At 39.1% G+C, this 18,925-nt stretch overlaps 1 protein-coding gene across 2 annotated transcripts; it reads right to left on the bottom strand.

Annotated features, from left to right (window-relative positions):
- Nucleotides 1–2,609: 2,609 nt before the first annotated feature.
- Nucleotides 2,610–12,932, bottom strand: FAM8A1 (family with sequence similarity 8 member A1). Of its 2 annotated transcripts, XM_004432096.3 has the most exons (5): nt 12,136–12,925; nt 10,770–10,890; nt 8,778–8,901; nt 8,122–8,261; nt 2,610–6,648 (listed from the first exon to the last, which is right to left on the bottom strand). In XM_004432096.3, exons 1-5 carry the CDS (start codon nt 12,842–12,844, stop codon nt 6,504–6,506), a joined length of 1,239 nt encoding a protein of 412 aa, XP_004432153.1. In that variant the 5' UTR covers nt 12,845–12,925; the 3' UTR covers nt 2,610–6,503. The 2 variants fall into 2 exon arrangements, with proteins under 2 accessions (XP_004432153.1, XP_014644220.1); XM_014788734.2 differs by lacking the exon at nt 8,122–8,261 and having other exon boundaries at nt 12,136–12,932.
- Nucleotides 12,933–18,925: the final 5,993 nt, after the last annotated feature.

Raw genomic sequence — 18,925 nt, 5'->3', positions numbered from 1 at the left:
ACCAGTGTTAATGGAAGGGAACCTTTTTATAAAGGTTAGCAGTGATCAGTTAGAAGAGAAATTCCAAAGGATACATTTAAGTGATTTGGAGAACTCCAAAGTGAAGGGGAAAGTGTCTGAATTTACAACATATGGAAGGTACCTTGCTTTTTGTCTGGTGCTAGGAATCTCACCTACTTTGCATATAAATGGACGTAACTTTCTAAAAGTTGAAAATAAATACAACCATTTCTCTTTGTACTTGTATCTTCCTTAATAGGTGACTAGACAGTGTTTATTGATAGAGTTCTTGGAGATAGATGCCCAGAGCAGCTCACAAAAACTTCAGTGCTCCTTTTGTGTAATATCTTTTGGATTGTTTTACTAAATTTTTTTTTTAACTAGATTTCTTTAGTATGGTCCATAAAAGAGCTCTTGAGACAGCATTTGATAGTTTTATTCTTCAGTTTGAAGACACAGTTACTTTGTGCTTTTATTTTGCTGAATTTTTTGGAGTCTATATTTGGAACTTTAATATGTTTAGGAGCTTTTTTGCGTGTTTGCAAGGAAAAGATATTTTTCTTATTGAAAATATCTTAGGCCATCATCAAATGCTGCTTTTGGAGTAGAAGTTTTGTATTTATAATACTTTATTAAGGATAAATATTTGACATGGACCTGTTTGGGGAGCAAACGATGGTGAATGCTAGAAGTAAACTGGAAATCGGGTTTAACAGTGAGAACTTATGCCTAACTAAATTGCAGGCTCATTCATTCTTAGCCATTGTCTAGGCCCAAATAGACAGGAATATTAGGCTTTCTACTCTGGAAAAGATTTTTTCATAAAAAGTGTGCTAGAAATTTTTTTTTAGTTTTAGTACTTTTTTTTTTGAAAACAAGTGACTGAAAACCATACTTAGGGTAGCTTATCTTAAAAATGAAATCTTCTAGCCCCCAAAACGGAAGTTTATAGGGCTGTATTCAGGACTTGGAACTTGTTTTTTCCATCTCAACTGCTGTAATTCTCAGGCTGCACATGACAGCTCTAGAATACATTCATGGTAGGAGCTCCAACCTCAGACCTGTCCCTACTTAAGCCCACCAGAGGTAGCTCTTTACTGAACTGGCTCAGGCTATAGACCCACTCTGATCTACTCCCTGTGGCTTTAATAGCAACCATGTGCAGGGTTGGGTTATATGCTCCATACACAAGTGAAAATCCAGGGCTGTTTGTAGAACAAGGGGAAACAGCATGGAAAGAAAACAAAAGCCCACTTCTCATGCTGGCCCAGTAAGGAATTGTTTTTAATTGAAAATAATCTCTGAAGGGAGGAAAGCCATATGCAGCAAGATTGACTGAATAATCAGGTATGCTTATATAATGTGGTTGATTGACAAAAGTGTCAGTTGTTCTCACTGAATGTACATCAATATAACTTGGTGGGGTGTGTCAAATGTATAATCTAGGCCCTCTTCACCAGAGATACATTCAATCACTGGGTCTGGATAGGGTCCAAAAACCTGTATCATTAAATAAGCACCTGGAAGACTTCTGACGAATGAAGTCCAGGCATGCCACTTTGCTATGTTGTTTTGAGTAATTAACAATTTCAGGCATTAAGGAAAAAAAAGTACAATTCAAACAAACAACTGGAAAAGGTGAGCTGTTTATTAATATTTGTTACAAATGCTCTCCTGAAATTGTTCATGTAATTAGGATTTTATTATTTGAAATAAGTGTTGGACTAATTTTAATAATTTGTAACCAGGCCATCAACTTCCTGGTTTAGCCTGTGAAGAACTTGTGTTTGCTTTAATTGTATTAGTTTGTCATTTCCTAGGCCTGTTTAAAGTTTGAAACTCAATGGAAATTTTACAAAGGTTAGCCTCTGTTTAATAAATAGAAACTAACAAATTTGGTATAGTAAAATTGAGAAAATGGGTATGTTGGGTCTAGCTACACACACCAGCTGTATAACCGTCTCAGAGCCTTCATTTCCTTGTAATATGGGGCATTTATAAACTTATCTCAGAAGCCCACTGTAGTTCCAGAATGTGTAGTTTGTGGCTGGGCTCCTAACAGCACATTGCCTACAGAACTTAAACCAGGCCATAGTTTAGCTACATTTAAGTTTATCCTGTATTATCTTTGTCCTTCTTGAGGAACCTTTTTTATATCCTGTCCCCCTTTCTCTCTAGATTTGTTCATAAACGTTAGACTAGGAAATGCTTGTATAGATGAGAACTAGGTTTAAATTGCCCAGCTCAGTCATTTACTAGCTATGAAACTTGGCACTTCTGGATCATCATCTGTATGTATGTGGGTCCTTAATATCTTACATGGTGGTTGGGATGGTTACCAACTTTAAGGAAAGGACAGGATTAGTTTAACATTATGCTTAGTCATCTGTGGGTAACTTTTGAGTGACCTGCTAAAAGAATATATCCCAGGAAGTGGATGATTTTTTTTTTTGATAGACCTCTATTTCTGAAAGCATTCTAGTTGACTCCTGTTGCCATTCTCCTGAAGGCAGAGAATGCTGGAGAAGCTGTATTTGGAAGCAAGGTCACCCTTAAGTAGGAGATTCTAGAGCAAACCTTCTCAAAGAAACAGGTAAAACACAAAAGCGTTGGTGACCAGGTATTTATTGAGACAAAGAATACAAATTGGTGGCATAGAAATTATTAAAAATAGAATGCTGAATTTCATTTATCTGTAGGCCATCAGATACTGTTTGTGGGTAAGCCCTACTGAGACACACATTTTGAAATAAGAACTTTACCCAGGCAAGCACATATTGTATTTTGGCCTTTGGTATGGGGGATGGGGAATGGTAATTGAAATGACACTTCTCAGATTTTAGGAATACTGCTGTTATTTAGGCATATTCTTTATCCTTTTTTTTTTTTTTTTTTTTTGAGGAAGATGGGCCCTGAGCTAACATCTGCCAATCCTCTTTGCTGAGGAAGACTGGCCGTGGGCTAACATCCACGCCCATCTTCCTCCACTTTATATGGGACGCTGCCACAGCATGGCTTGCCAAGGGGTGCATCGGTGCATGCCCGGGATCCGAACCGGCAAACCCTGGGTCGCCGCCACAGAGGAGCGTGCGCACTTAACCGCTTGCGCCACCAGGCCGGCCCCTAGGCATATTCTTTAAAATAAACAAAAGCCTGTTTTAATAGGGATAAGTGTAGGAATGAAAATATTTAATACATCCATGCCCCTCAAAAAGCCCTTTATTCCCAAGTAGCAAGTGGTTTAAATTAATTTTCAACTCCCTCCTACCTTTCTTTTGCTGAAAATACTTATGTATAAGTGAAGCACCCAAACAAGATGCTTAATGGAACAAATCTTTCTTTTAAAGTAGAGTGAAAACAATTTTTACTAGCATTTGAAACAAAAAACACTGAAGACTCATTTTTATAATTTAGACAAAGTAGGGCCGGCCCTGTGGCTTGGTGGTTAAGGGCGCGCGCTGCAATGCTGATGGCCCGGGTTCGGATCCCGGGTGCGCATCGAGGCACCACTTCTCCGTCCATCCTGAGGCCGAGTCCCACATACAGCAACTAGAAGGATGTGCAGCTATGACATACAACTATCTACTGGGGCTTTGGGGGGAAAAAATTAAATAAATAAAATCTTTAATTTAGACAAAGTGGCCCTCAAATATAATGCATTTTTTTTTTTTCAATCCAAAATAATCTGGGTGAAACTGGAAGGTAAATGTTCAGGTAGAAAGAAGTAACTTTTGAACCAGTGCTGTACAAGTAACAGGTGGGCATTATTTTAAAGTAAAGGCTTACTATCCAAAAAACCGTTAGCTTTATTTCTGTAGTCACACGTTAGTCTAAAAGCAAGGCTTTCCGTCACTCACACTTAGCTACCTAGGCCCAGCATGCACATCAGTCAGTATGTCAAGATTTCTCAAGGTGAACTAGCCACTCGGGCTACTTTTAGTAATGGGTACTGAGATTTTTTAGATGCCTAAGTTAACTGCCTGTTCTGTGGTTTTATTTAGGGCATGTTCATTGAAACAGTATTCTCACTCAGCTTGACTCCTAATTTTTGTTCCCTTATTACTTATCTTGTAAAAGTGACGAATAATGTTTGTACTAGGAAGACAACTTTCTTTTTGCCTTTTTAGGTTAGAGCTTCTGCATGAGAATTATACTTTGACTTTGACAATAGAGAACTTAATAGTTTTCTATTAAAATAGAAAAGTATTAAAAAGAAGGAGGCTCCATCCCCCTCAACCCCAAGAGAAAAAAATGTGGCTCCCCCCTTCTTCCCCATTGTCATTTTTTCCAACAATTTGGAACCAAAATCTCTTTCTGTGCTGAAATCATAAATAGAAACAGACTTGGATTTTGTGGTAAAGGCAGACAAAGTAATATTTCTATTTATTTGATAGGGCTATACAGTATAACTTGAATCTTGAGATGAATCTAAATGAACCTACATAGATATTAATCCGAATGACTCGTGTATAGCAAATAAATGTACGATATTTTAAGTATAACAAATTCAACTGGATTACTTGTTTTTGTTTTACTCTATTAATAAAAATAGCCTAGATGGCAAACCATCCAATTATCTGAAAAGAAATTACACATTAAAGATGTATTCCAGAGCTACATGACTGAAGGACATTTCAACCTGAATTCCCAATCACTGGCAAAAGTAGTGTATACACCAATACTAATGTGCATGGTACTAAGTGGTAAGTTTATGTAACATTTATTTAAAAAAAAAAATTAGGGTTTGGTTTGGTTTGGTTTGGTTTTTTACTATGAAGGGCCATAATACTTTAAATATCTTCCCAGAGGCTACAAGTGAATGATCTGTTTAGTATTTTGATACACTTAACTAAAAGGCTTTCTGTGATGTTGGATTTAATATAAAGTTATTTTGAAAAACATGGTGTATGAAATTTTACAATAAAAGGGTATTAATAAGGATACTGTTAAGGTTTTTATAAACATCAAATGTGAATATTTTCACAGTGGTTAATATCAAAGAAAAACCCACTTTAACAATTGATACAGTGATAATGGACGTGTCTTGCATTTGCTCTTAATACCAAAAATAAAGCCTAGATTGATCCTTTAAGCAATCTAATTATCAACTGTCCAAAAGAGTTTAGTGTTTTTTGGGAAAACGACATCAGAGATATTGTTTCTTTGTTTCAAAAGAAACAAAACTTTTAGTTCAGTATATCTCAACACAGCTCACTGGGCCACCTAACAAAAGCACACACACATACTTAAAACTCCACAACTTTTGCTTCAATAGAAGAATAAATTAAAATGGCAATACACAGTGTTACTTTGCTCAAAACTTCCCTCAAAACATTATCCTTGGCAGGCCCAAAATGAGCTTTTGGCGCACAGAACCAAAGAACTTAGAATAATGTCTGGAAATGCTACTCTTCCTTGTTATACAGAAAACAGTCCATAATGGGAAAATTGCTAATATTTCACAGGCTACTAGTATTTAATCATGAAATACTAAAATTATTTAACTCCTTGATGTTTCAAAAGTTATGGAACTATATAAAATATAAAAGGAAACTAGTATGTGAATAAAGAGAAGTTATATTCAGAATACTGAAAAGCACTAATACTTTCTTCATGCTGCACACATACTGGGAATATTGTTTTACAGTAAATATGCAACAGTTTGATGGAAGTTAATTTTTCCCCACATATTTATAGTTTGCTTTTGGGCACTGGAAACACTTGCACATGAATTTTAAGTTAAATTTACAGTAAAAATTTACTTCTTCCCCCCATTAAAAGCAATCACTAACTTACCTTTTCTTTAAGAAATCAATGATAATATAGCAATATGACTTAATACTTTTTCATCATCATGCAAAACTTGCCCCAAAGTACATGTTTAAGTATTAAGAATAGTTGTAAAGTTACATCATTCCCACAGTAAACTGCAGTATAGATTTTACAACTTCAGGTAAGAGAACTGCCTCACTTTCCCCTTTCTCTTGCAGCTAACTCACCACCTCCTGGGATGGGAGATACGTGGATTATCAAATTTGTGTCCCCACTCCCTCCCCACAAAAAGCAAAGACAATTTCCCCAAGAAGTGTTAACTAAAAGATCAATAATGTGTTTACAAAACACAACTGGACATTTTCCATTATTTTGGGATAAACCAAAATAAATTTTTGAAGTTTCATTTGGAGATTTCAAAGCTGAAAACGCTTTCAGCAAATTCTAATGCCTTAGATCTTACAAAGTGTACGGTCCATTGATTATGAAACCACTTGCTTTCTTTTTGATCTAAAAATTTTAACACTTGAATTTAACAGATTTTTCTTCTGAAAAAGTTCTTTGGCATTCAAGTAAAATCAATACTTTCAGAATAGTCACCTGCATCACACTGGAGTGACTCCTTTAATTTCTAAATCATCAATTAATGTAACCCAGGGATACTGATGGCCTTGATACATAATTTAGTCTTGTCATTATTCCCGAGTATGGAATTCAGGCTTTTCTGGGCATCATCTGACCCCATTTCTTTTTACCACAATGGTTCCTGCTACAATGTCATAGGCTGTTCGATTATGCTGAAAAAACAGCAGTGTGATGAAAGCAGGGAAAAAAGAAGCAATAGAAAAATTCTTGATCAAAGCTCGTATAGTGGACCTAAAAAATTAAAGCCAAAAATATCAGGTAAGTTGTCTACCAACCACATAGAGATTAATAGTATTCTATCAAGTATATGTATTTAAGACATATTCAAAGTACAGCTGAGAGAATTTTTATCTTTGATACCTGAGTTACTTTCAAGTAGTAGTATATTATGATCAAACCACCTGGGCTAGTTCTCAAGACTTCATCAACGTAAAAGTTAAAGACTTGAGACCTTTCACATGAAAGCAGTAATAAATGTCTTAGAATGTGAACTAAAAGTTTACAGTATTTTCTAGTATTTCCCTTTACTTACCTTTTCTACAGTCACTCATTATTGTGTGATTATTATCTTCTAAACTCAGTATGCTTGTCTTGCTTCTACCTTCTGTGAAGTACTAGCATTTTAAATTACTGTGTATTCTTTTATCAGCTCTCTTCTTTCTTTGCGGGATCCTGTGATTAAGGGAAGCTTTAAAAAGCTTTCAACAATAGCTCAGAATGGAGAATTATCCTACTAATGTTAGATTTCTGCCTTTTAGTGCACTGAAAGGCTATAGAAAAGCCCAGTGACTAAGAGTGTGGGCTCGGAAGCCAGACTAGTTGGTTTCAGATCCATTTTCTACCAATTATTAGTTGTATTCCACATCTGTAAAAAGGGGATAATAGTACCTATAGTATCTGTCTTTCAGGTTGCTAGGATTAAATTAGTTAATACATATGCAGTGTTTTCAACAGTGCTTGGCATATAAGAGGTGCTCAACAAACGTTAGCCATTATTGACTCTCTCATTAAAAGCTGTAGCCAAGATTATAATAATCACCAAATTGTAAGGAAATTTTGAAGATGTCAGCAAAATTAAGGCTTCTTCTGGAGTCTCTTGTTCATATTTCTTTATATAACAATCCAGCTCTGAATCTGGCAGCAGTTCCAGCCAGTATCTTGTATTGCTCAACTGATTACCACCTATTCACCTCTACAACTTCCACTGTCACTATCTGTACCTCCCCCCAGAGCCAGATGCCAACAGCTAGCCATGTGTACTGGGAGTATTACAAGTTCCATCACTTAAGAGCAGGAGCAAGATGCATGCATAGCTGTCAAAACCTGTTCAAGAGGGGATAACGACAGGTAGCACAAATGGAGGCTCAAGACAGATCAGTAACTAACCCCATATCCACAAGCCTAGAGAATAAAGCTAGGCATGGAGAACTGATACAGATAGCATCAACACCCAAATCATCCTCATTATTGTGACTTATATTTCATAAAATGATTATCTTGTAAATGTATACTGAAGAGGGGTCTACAATCATATAATGTAACTGAAAAACACTCATAAACTTTGTTTTAAACTTAATAAATGTAAGCCTACTATATGTCATGAAGAAAATACTATATCAAATGGTATAACTTATGAATTATATTACTACACTTAAAATTTATTATTTTCATAAGTACATAGATTAAGCTAAGAAAAGAACTTACGTTGTAATGCTAACATTTGAGGAAGGAATCACTAAAACCCGACTTGGTGCAATAAGCACTGATGTATCACATGTCACAACTCGAAGCCCTAGCAGGAACTTCCCTGGGGTAGCTCCACCTGCTCCCCAAATGCAAATTATCTAAAGAAAAAAGGATAATTTAAAAATAATTTACTGGCTCAACTATACCAATTTTAAAACTATACCAATTTAAAATTTTCTGCCATATCATTTATGTTTTAAAAATTTCAAGTTGAAAGAATTTCACAGAATAGTAAATGGTTAACCTCTTAATGCATTTCTGCAGGTCTAACATCTTCAATTCCACAAGATTTCTACTGTAATATTTCTCTATGACCCATTACATTTTTTAGCAAGTTGTTTCTATGGAAAAATACATTTCAAGTTCCACAACCAACTTATAAGTATATTTTTCGACCACAAGACAAATATATTACAAAGAAACTATAAAATGTCTCCATTCACAAAGTTGTTTTTTTCTTAACTTGAAAAGTATTATATTAAAGAAAATTTGGAAAAAATAGAAAGAGACATTTGACAAATACATGATTATAAATTTCCTTTTTTTTGGTCTTAGGGCTGATAATCTAAAATTAGATTGTTAAATATTAATATTTGCTGAAGTCAGTAGCTTACCTCATAGAAACAAACTAATAATCTGTATATAAGAGCCACAACCATCATTTTCTGCAAGTCTTCCATTGATGTGTCTTCATCTATTTCTTCTATTATATAATGCATAGCAAACTTAGAGATATCCCTAGACAAAATTAATAGTTTTGGGTTATAATATAGAATTAGTTACCAGAGCAGCTGCATTTTTCTTTTTCCATTAGTGTAAGTCATAAACTTTAATTGAAATTCTAAACTAATCTTTAGGTTTCCAACTGTCTAGTTTCACAGAACATTCCTTAGTATATTCAACAAATAGGCAGCACTCTCATGAACAGGCACGGTACTAGCCATGGGGATATAAGGGCAACTGAATTCAACATGGTCTCTGCTTTCATGGAGATTCTAACCCAGCAGGGAAAGCACAACAATAAATAAGTGATAAGTAATAATAAAGTGGGATAAGGGAACTATAGGGATAGGGAACTATAGGGTACTTGGAAACACATACTAGGTACACTTAACTTAGTGAAAGCTTACCAGAAATGACATTTAAGTTGGGATCTGAAGGATGAAGAGAAGTCAGTCAAACTAAGAAGGGAGAAGTTTGAAAGAGAGGGATTAACGGAAGCCTTGCAGCAAGAGTGTGATGGAAGCCGTAGGCAGTTTGGTATGGCTCAAATATTAAGTGTGCAAGATGACAGTGATTAAGAAATAAGCTCATATGTAAAACCATATGGGGCTCTGTGGCTTAGCGGTTAAGTGCGCGCGCTCCGCTGCTGGCGGCCCGGGTTCGGATCCCGGGCGCGCACCGACGCACCGCTTCTCCGGCCATGCTGAGGCCGCGTCCCACATACAGCAACTAGAAGGATGTGCAACTATGACATACAACTATCTACTGGGGCTTTGGGGGAAAAAATAAATAAACAAATAAAATTAAAAAACAAAAAAACCATATGAAGACATTAAGACTTTATCCTGACGGCAATGAGAAACCATTGACGGGTTTTAAGGCAAGAAAGGAGCAGAATCAGAATTTACGATCTCTTTAAGACTGGAATGAGATAAAACAGGAAACAGGAGACTGCGATACGAGTTAGACGACTTTTGCTATAATCCAGGCAAGAGATGACAGTAACTGGACTAGGGAGAAGCAATGATAACAACAAATGGTCTGACAATGAAGAGGAAACGATCTGGGTTGACAGGCGACAAGAGAAAGGAGTTGCTACTTGATTGGATGTGTAGGGGGTAGGAGAGGGAGGGAGAGACAGGGAGGAATCACAGTAACATTCAGGTTGCTGGCAAGGGCCCTGAAATCTAACTACCAGGGTTTGAACTTGACTCTCACTCATTACCTTTCTAACTTTGTCAATTCTGGGTTTACCTTCTTATAAGCCCAAATTTCAATCTCTATAAAATGGGGGTATTAACCTCTACCTCATAGTGGTGGTAAGATTAAATAAGAATCCATATAAAGAGGTGAGGTCAATGCCTAGCATGTAGAAAGTACTTAGCAACTGATAACCGCTCTTATGATTATTAATCTGAAAGGAGGATTATTCAAATAAATGGCTCACTTTGCAGTTCACTTGGGACTTGCCTGATCCTATAAGCAATCCCATTTGGAAAAGCCATCTAGATGATTACTAACAGCTCATCTACCAAAAACTCTCTATGCCTTTGTCTTTAGATCCTCCACTCTGCACAGGGACAGTAGTTCTTGACCTCAGAAATTAGTGAATAAAATCAAACCAAGTTTGAAGGCTTCTTTTACCTACTTTTGACAGGGGAAATTCCCACAGATCTTGCAGAATTTATGAAGTGTTTTTCTCTTTTTTGTAGTTATTTCTTAAAACCAACAAGAAAAAAACATATGACAAAGCTCCTATACAAAACTCATGACATTGACATTGGCACACAGATTATCCAGTCATTTCCAGGCATGAATAGAACTTAAAGCAAGATCTCTAGACAGTAGATATTAAAACCTTTCTGCAAATGGCCTTAACTTACTTTATTCCACTGAGGTGCATTATGCTTAAGACAATGGTTGCTTTTATAAAGAACAGAATAAAGAAATCCACCATCTCTGCCATAAATCTGTGGGCCAAGGATGGAATAACATACTCTCTGCCTGTAAAAAAAAAAAAAAAAAGAAAGAAAGAAAGAAAAATTAGGAAAACTACTAATTTCACAGAGGCCTTGGAACACTAGCCAGGTAATAAAATGGGGAACATAAAGCCAAGGTGCAACTTAGTCATAAAAAAAAATTTGTAACCTTGCAACAATTACTGGTATTGACTCCATCAATAGTGCATGTTATTAAAATATAGCAACACTACTTCACTATTTACTGAACAGTTTCAAGTTTGCATTCACACCCTTAATGTTTAAAAATGATTTCACAGATAAATTTAATTATTTAAGGTACTCAATACATTTCACTACAGACTCCAACAAGGAGAATCCAGGTGATCACAGCCTATGACACAAAATTAAACTTTTTTTACTAAAAATCAAGGTTAAGTATAGACAATTAATACAAAGTAAATCCCTTTGTTCCTCATATTACCCCCTATTCGTTTCATTTGTCTTGCTTTCTATGCAATAAATCCAACGATTATGAATCTGTCATCTTAAATTCTAAATGGGATCTCATTCAAGCATCAACTAGTTCTTGTCCCATGTATCTATGGGCTGAATAAAATAAAGTCTAAATAATAAACTAAAAAGTGCAAATAATTCCAAATATTCTAATTCCCATATAGAAGTAAACAGACAATAGACAAGATTAAGCCAGGGCCCGGTCAAAGGTTTATAACTCCATTGGTAGTCATGTAAATCTTTTATATCCGTCAGTCCCACTGTCCCTAATATACAGGTAACATATATTATATTAATTACATATTATATACTATCCATATCATATATCTTACAATATATAGACAATATATAATAAATCCATGTCTGCATTAACAGCATTACCAGTCAAAAACCCGCGTCCCCACAAAGTGGGTTTGCCATCTGAGAATTAAGCTTTGGCTCTCACTCTCCAGAACGTGGAGATCAGGGTAAGAGGGCGGTTTGAGGAGCAAAGATTGCTTTACACTTGGAAACGACTAGTCCCAGGAGTAAGGGAATCAATTCGGAGGGCCAGGTCTAAAGGTAGAAACTGTACAGCTTCGTTGTACACTTCGGGAATTTAGGGCCTGGGCTAATGATAGCGGCCGAACGCGGAGAAACTCCAATCCGGGTAGCAGCAGCAGTTAACAGATGTAAAAAGCGTGCCTTGATCCCCCCCAGCCCCTCCACCTCCAACCCCCCGATAGTTCCCTGCAGACCCTGCTGCTCCGCCCAACCTCTCCCTAGCGCTTCTCACCTGCCTGCCGCCCGGTCTCGCTCGGGGTTCGCGAAGGGCCGGCGGATCCTACCCTCGTCACTGGGGCTGCCCGGACGGATCCCTGCACGTGAGGAGCCCGGGGTCCGAGGCCGGCGACGGGGGCGGGGGTGGTGACGCCGGGAGCCGCCCCCGGCTCAGGCCCGGCAGCCGCGGCGCTCAGGAAGTAGAAGGGGCTGTAATAGGCCAGCTGGGGGGGCGGCGCGGCCTGGGGGGCGGCGCCGGCGCCCGAGAGGTAGGTCGGCGTGGGCGGCTGGGGGCTGCAGTAGGCGGGGAAGGCGGCCAGGCCGCTGTGCCAGGTCAGGTAGCCGCAGTAGGACTGCCACAGCCACTCGTGTACCTGCCGGGAGTACTCTCGGGCGCTCAGCCGCGCCGGCCTCTCCCGTGGCGCCGCGGCCTCTGGCGCCTCGCACCCCGCCGGCTCCTGCGGCCCCGCACCCGAGCCGGAGGCCGCCTCCTCGCGCTTCCCGGGCTCGCGCGGCGGCTCCCGCTCCTCGGTGGCGGCCGCAGCGAGCGCGAGGCCCAGGCTTGGGGGCCGGCCCGGGGCCTGGGGTTCGGCCTGCGGATCCTCCCGGGGCCGTGAGGCGGCGGCGGCAGGAGGGCCTTTCAGGGAAGGGACGGGCTCGCGGTCCCCTCCGCCGTCGTCCTGCCCGGGAGGGCGGCCTCGGGCTTCCTCTGGCCCCTCTGCCATGGTCGCCTCAGCGGCACCCTCGGCGGTCCTGTCACGGCGCTGTCTTCCTGCCCCACTGGCCCCTCCCCAACGCCCCGGTCGCCACCGCAGCAGCCGCAGGCGTCAACAATCCACCACCGGAAGCGGAAGCCCCGCCCCTCAGCGGCGACGCCGGCGGGGGCGGGGCGTGGAGTGGGCGCTGCGTGGCCTGGCGCGGGCCGTGGAGGCCGTGGTCTGGCCCTTTGGGAGTCTGGGGCTCTTGAGCTCCGACCGTCACTCAGCGCGGCCCACTCCCGCCCCCGCCGCCTCTGACGATTTTAGTGACGTCTAAGGCTCAGGGCTTCTCCAGATGATCCCGCGGGTTGTGGACTCGGGCTGTCCCGGCAGAAACAGCTGACAGAGGAAGAGGATTTCCGAGAGAGGTCCCAGAAGTCCGCGCCGCCTTTTCTATTACGGAACCGCGGCGATTTTAGTCTCTAGCCACAGGGCTTGTTGCTCATTTCCACCTCATTCGTTCCAATTAACTAGTCCTTGGCCATTTGTACTCGAGAAGGTGGTACAAGAGGTGTCCCCTTAAGAGGATAAGAAATTAATAGCCAAACTAAATTGGGGCGTATATCAAGGTAGTATGGCTCAGCTACAGAGATTTTCATTGTAAGAGAAGGGAAGAGGGATTATGCTGATTTAAGAGCTAGATGCTGCCCTTATCCTGGAGCTAACCTGTGTCCGTAAAAATCTTTCCACTACTGTAGACACAAACCTGCTACTCCAGTAAAACTGCATTTTCTCAAACCCATTGTCTCAACGTTTGGTGCCTTTTTATTCTGTGTTAAGGTCAGGCCCCGGTCCTAGTCCAGGGCTTTGGAGCCTTCCCTGAGTACCCTAGCCCAGGCATGATTTCCCCTTTCTCAGAACTATAAATGGCACCTTATATATTTATAGTTTAATATACTTTCTTATGTCCTTAAGTTGATTAAGTGAGAGGAGTATGTGTTTGTATCCCCAGTATCATACAGAAGAACTACAAGGGCCGAGTGCTATGGGTATACTTGTTATTAATGATGCCCAGAATCGTTCTGGACTTTGTCCTGGAAGATACAAAAGTAAAAGGTGTAACTTTTGCCTTTAAGAAACTATGGAGAAGAACTTTCATGAAACACTTTAAGACCTATTTAATAGGCTATTAGTATAATGAGTCCAAAATAAGGGAAAAATCATGGTGACCTATAGCTGGAAAGGTTACTCCTACATATTTGGTTTTCAAGTCAACTGTGAGGAAGCTGTAACGTTTAAACAAACAAGCACCCCAAGTTTGGGTGAGGGAGGCAGAGAAGCAGGAACAAAGAAATGAAGATGGGGGGGAATGAGTGTGCAATATTGTGGTTTTGGAGACATGGACTTTGTTTTGAGTACCACTGATTATGTAGCACCTGGCACAGTGCCACCCACATTGTAGACATTTATGTTAATCAACACTCTTTGGTTGCAGTTGTCAGAAATCCAATTATAACTGATTTAAGAGAGAAAAAAATGTGCATTTATTGACATGCACAACTAAAAAGTTCAAGAGTAGTTTAGGTTTCAAGGATATCTAGTTACAGATAATCAAATGATAGCTTTAGGAGTCACTTCTTTTTCTCTGACTTCGCTTTTGAGAAAAGTAAGAAGAAACACTGTTTCTGTTTCAGTGATAAAAATATGTAATTCTACCTGACTTAAGCAAAAAATAAATTTTTTTGCCATATATAACCAACAAGTTCAGAGGTTCTACATAGTATAAGAAGGTTCAACAGTCCATATAATAGGCATTCCAAAAGAGAGAAGAAGAAATAATGGCCAATAATTTTCTAGAATTGAAGAAAGATGACTCTTCAAATTGAAGAAGCACATCAAGTTTTGAGAAAACTATATATACATCATGAATTTAAGCAAAGAGAAAATTTTAATGATCTTAATAGCAGCAGTTAAAACATAACTTACAAAGAAATGACATTTAGACTGGAAGCCAGATTTTCAAAAGTAAAAATATATGCTAAAGAGAGTGGAATATATATAGTGCTGAGGGGAAACTATCAACAACCCAGAATGTTACAACCTAGTAGATCATCACTGAAGAATGAGGATGTGATGTAATGCACCACTACCAATAGAAACACCATCCTGATCAACCCTAGCCCCTTCCCATCACACTCAGCTAAGGACTGAAGTCTCAGGGGTATAGAAAGAGAAGTATTCATGAGTCAAAAATATAAATGGGTTCTGGAAAGGTGATGGTACATGAGTTTTGAATCTCCATGAATCCCCAAGTAAAAACAGACTAGATAGTGAAACCAAAAATGCATGGAACAGCGTTTACAATAAAACTGGATGACAGATAACTCCACAAACCCCAAAATACAAGAGGGTGGGGTCAAACCACAAATACAAAACTTGCACAGTGTCAATGCCAAAAAAAATCAGTTTGAAAATGATATAAGACATTAAAGAACAAAATAAATCAGAATAAGAAAAACTAAGAACTGAAGTAACAGAACTTGGGAAAGAATTAGAAATAAAAGACAAAATGATCTGAGAAAAGAATACTAAACTAGAAAGAATACAGGAGTAAACACAAGAGATAGTGCCCAAAGAGACCTAGTACTTGAAAATAAGATTTTTTTTAAGTCAAAAAGAAATATAGAAAGAGAAATGATTTGAGAGAAATGATAAATATTGAAGATAGGCAAAAAAGAGCCAACATATAGATAAAGAGTCCCTGATAAAAAAAACCAAAGTCAGCTCACAGAATACAACACATTGTAATTCTAGAAAACTTTTCCTGCAATAGAAATATATACATTCTATTTGTATATATTGACATATATATATATATATTTGAAACCTCATATTGAAAGAGCATACTGTGTACCTGAAAACATTGAGAATGAACTACAAGGTGTATTCTAGTAAAATTACTAGACTTTACATTTTGAAAAGTGGTCATTTATGCCAAAAAAGTAATTTGTGAGAGAAAGAAAATTGGATTATCATAAGACTTCAACATTAACACTTTATGCAAGGAGAAAATGGTGAAACATTTAAAATATTCAAAGAAAGAAAATGAGAACCAAGGGCTTTGTATCTAGCAAAACTGACTTTCAAGTACAAAAGCATAGACTAAATTTGTTATTAAAATGAAATTAAATTAAAATGAAAGAACTCAGAATCAAATAGGAATAGAAGATTTAAAAAAAAGGAAAACATTTAGAATATAGCAGAAGAGTCAAGGAAAATGGAGATGGAGAAAAGACCACAGAATTGAAGAGGACATTGCTGACTTTGAGAGAACAGTTCCATAAAGTGGTGGAAGCCAAATCGATCTATTGCAGTGGTTTTCAGTCTCGTTCCTGGGCCAGCAGCAACACCTGGGAACTTGTTAGAAAGGCAAATTCTTGGGTCCCACATCAGAGCTCCTGAATCAGAGACTCTGGACCTGGCCCCACCAATCTGTTTTAACAAGACCTCCAGTTAATTCTGATGCATGCTAAAGTTTGTTGGTGGTGTAAATTGGTACAGTCCTTATGTAGGACAATTTAACAATATCAGTCGTAGTTAGAAATGCATATGTCCTCTGACCCAGCATTTTCACTTGTAGCAACATACCCTACAGTTATTTGCATGCAGACAAAATGACTTATGGATAAGCTTGCAGCATTATTCGACTAGAAACTAAATGTCCATCAATAGGGGCCTGGTGAAATCTGTAGTGTGCATCTATACCATATAATGCTATGTAGCCATAATAAACGTGAGGAAACTCTTCACACACTATCTCCCAGATAAGTTATACTGATATCTCCAGAATAAGTTGCAAAAACAAGGTGCAGAAAAGTATATCTAGTGTGCTGTCATTTGTGTAGAGTAAGAAGGGAACAAAATAATATATCTAATGCATTGACTTTATGTGTGTTGACAAAAACTCTGCAAGGACAGATATGAAATGACATGGTTACCTATTGGGGGGATGGAGACTAGGTCATAAGGTAAAGGGTGAGAGGGTGTTTGAACCATGGGAATTTATTACCTAGTCCAAAAAACATATATTTTTCAATTCTCCAATGACCTCATCTCTCTGTCTCTTTTACTCTAGAGCAGGCTGTCATCAATTTTACTGTAGACTGCTACAATATCACCTGCAATGCCACTGGTCTCCCTGCCTCAAGTCATCTCTAGTCTTGACCTGCTCCAATTCATTTCCTACACTGCTAGAGACAGATTTCCTCTAAATCCAGATAATCGGTCATGAGAAAGAACCTTTGATACCTTTCCTGAGTCCTGCAAATCCTCCTTTTCCCCAAGTGATTAATGCTGGAAAAGACTACCCCCATCCAAGGTGACCAGGTCTCTGTACAGAACATGTATTTGGAAACCTCCATAATACACTGCATTAAAAGGCAGCACAGAGTTATACACATAAAGCATCAAGGGGACCATTTGATTTCTTCTTCTGTAATTGTTATTAAATGTTTTGGATTTCAGATCCAAACAAGGAAATTTTACTTTAAACACATTTGATATTTTTAGTTATTGTGTAGTAAGATTGCAGAAATTTGGCTTCATCTTTAGCTAACCCTTGCTTCCTCTGGCCTCTGAGGTTTGGGAGCAGAGTGAGAGAAGGACAGCTAGTGTTTTGGTGTGTAGTGAACAGCTTTTGTATGTGTATGTCTGTGGTAAGAACAGTTAATATGAGATCTACCCTCTTAACAAGATTTCAAGTGTACAATACAGTATTGTTAACTATAGGCACTATGTTGTACAGATCTCTAGAATCTATTCATCTTGCATAACCTAAACTTTATACCCATTAGCTTTCATTTTTTTTACTGCCAGTATCCTTTCCCCTGTCTAGCGACAACATCCTGCTTCTGCTTTGGAAAACTGTCCGTCTCCCATTCTTTAGATTCTTGTTGGCGTACGACTATCAAACACAATTCCACCAACCTGCCCCCTCCTGCTCGCATTTGGGCCAGTCATAGTTTTTGTTTTTGTTTTTTTTTGTGTGAGGAGGACTAGCCCTGAGCTAACATCCGATGCCAATCTTCCCTTTTTTTTCCCCTGAGGAAGAGTGGCCCTAAGCTAACATCCTTGCCCATCTTCCTCTACTTTATATGGGACACTGCCACAGCATGGCTTACCAAGCCATGCGTTGGTGCGCGCCCGGGATCTGAACCTGCGAATCCCGGGCTGCCGAAGCGGAGCACGCACACTTAACCGCTTACGCCACCGGGCCAGTCCCAGTCAGATTTTTATCTCAATAGAACTTGAATCTTGAATGGGGACTGAAAATGATTGGCTATCCGTCAGTCTAAGAAGACCATCCATGAGTTTCTGTTACTGGATTTCTGGATTGTTCCTGGTTCCTGATCACTTTAAGGCCCAGTTGTTCACCTTTCCCTTTGTTTCTGTGAGTGACTCATTATTCTTATAATAAGTATTTTTTTCTTATCAGCCAGAGTCAGATTCTTTGGATTGTAACCAAAGAACAGTAACTATAACAGGATAATAATCACAAAACTCTATGCCAGTTGAACCACACAAAATGCTATTCAGCATCTCTTTGGGGAACTATGACTCCCTCCATTCTTAATCGATGTGGTTCAGATGCGACTAACCCTACTCCTCTGGTCTTACATGTAGGCACATGAGAGTATCCATCCCCATGGCCACAGTCCAGGGATAGCAAAGTGATATGAGTTGGGCTACTTAGAGTCCTCTCTGGAATTCTGCCATCTGAAAGGAGATACTCGTGGTTCACTAGACTGCTAGCTAAGTGCAAGGACAGTGTGAACCTATAGCTGCTAGTGGTCATTTTTGATGCCACATGAATTAACCTTGCCTAAAAGTGAAGCCAACGTAGAGAAGAGTGGAACCAAGAGAAGGAGAAACAGGGAAAGTACTCTTGTGACATGTTTCAATCCTGGATCCAGCTATGTCTGAAACCATCTCCTTGAACTTTAGAGTTGCTCAAGCTAATAAATTACTTTTTCCTTTGTTTCTGTTATTCACAACCAAAAGAATCCAAATACAGAATGAGATTCCAAAGTTCTTCACATTCCTTCTTTT

The sequence above is a fragment of the Ceratotherium simum genome, chromosome 13, assembly GCF_057802395.1.
Source record: "Ceratotherium simum simum isolate JZ-2026a chromosome 13, ASM5780239v1, whole genome shotgun sequence".
Taxonomy (NCBI): domain Eukaryota; kingdom Metazoa; phylum Chordata; class Mammalia; order Perissodactyla; family Rhinocerotidae; genus Ceratotherium; species Ceratotherium simum.
The sequence above is the reverse complement of the archived record's forward strand: the minus strand, read 5'-3'. Positions and strand labels throughout refer to the sequence as shown.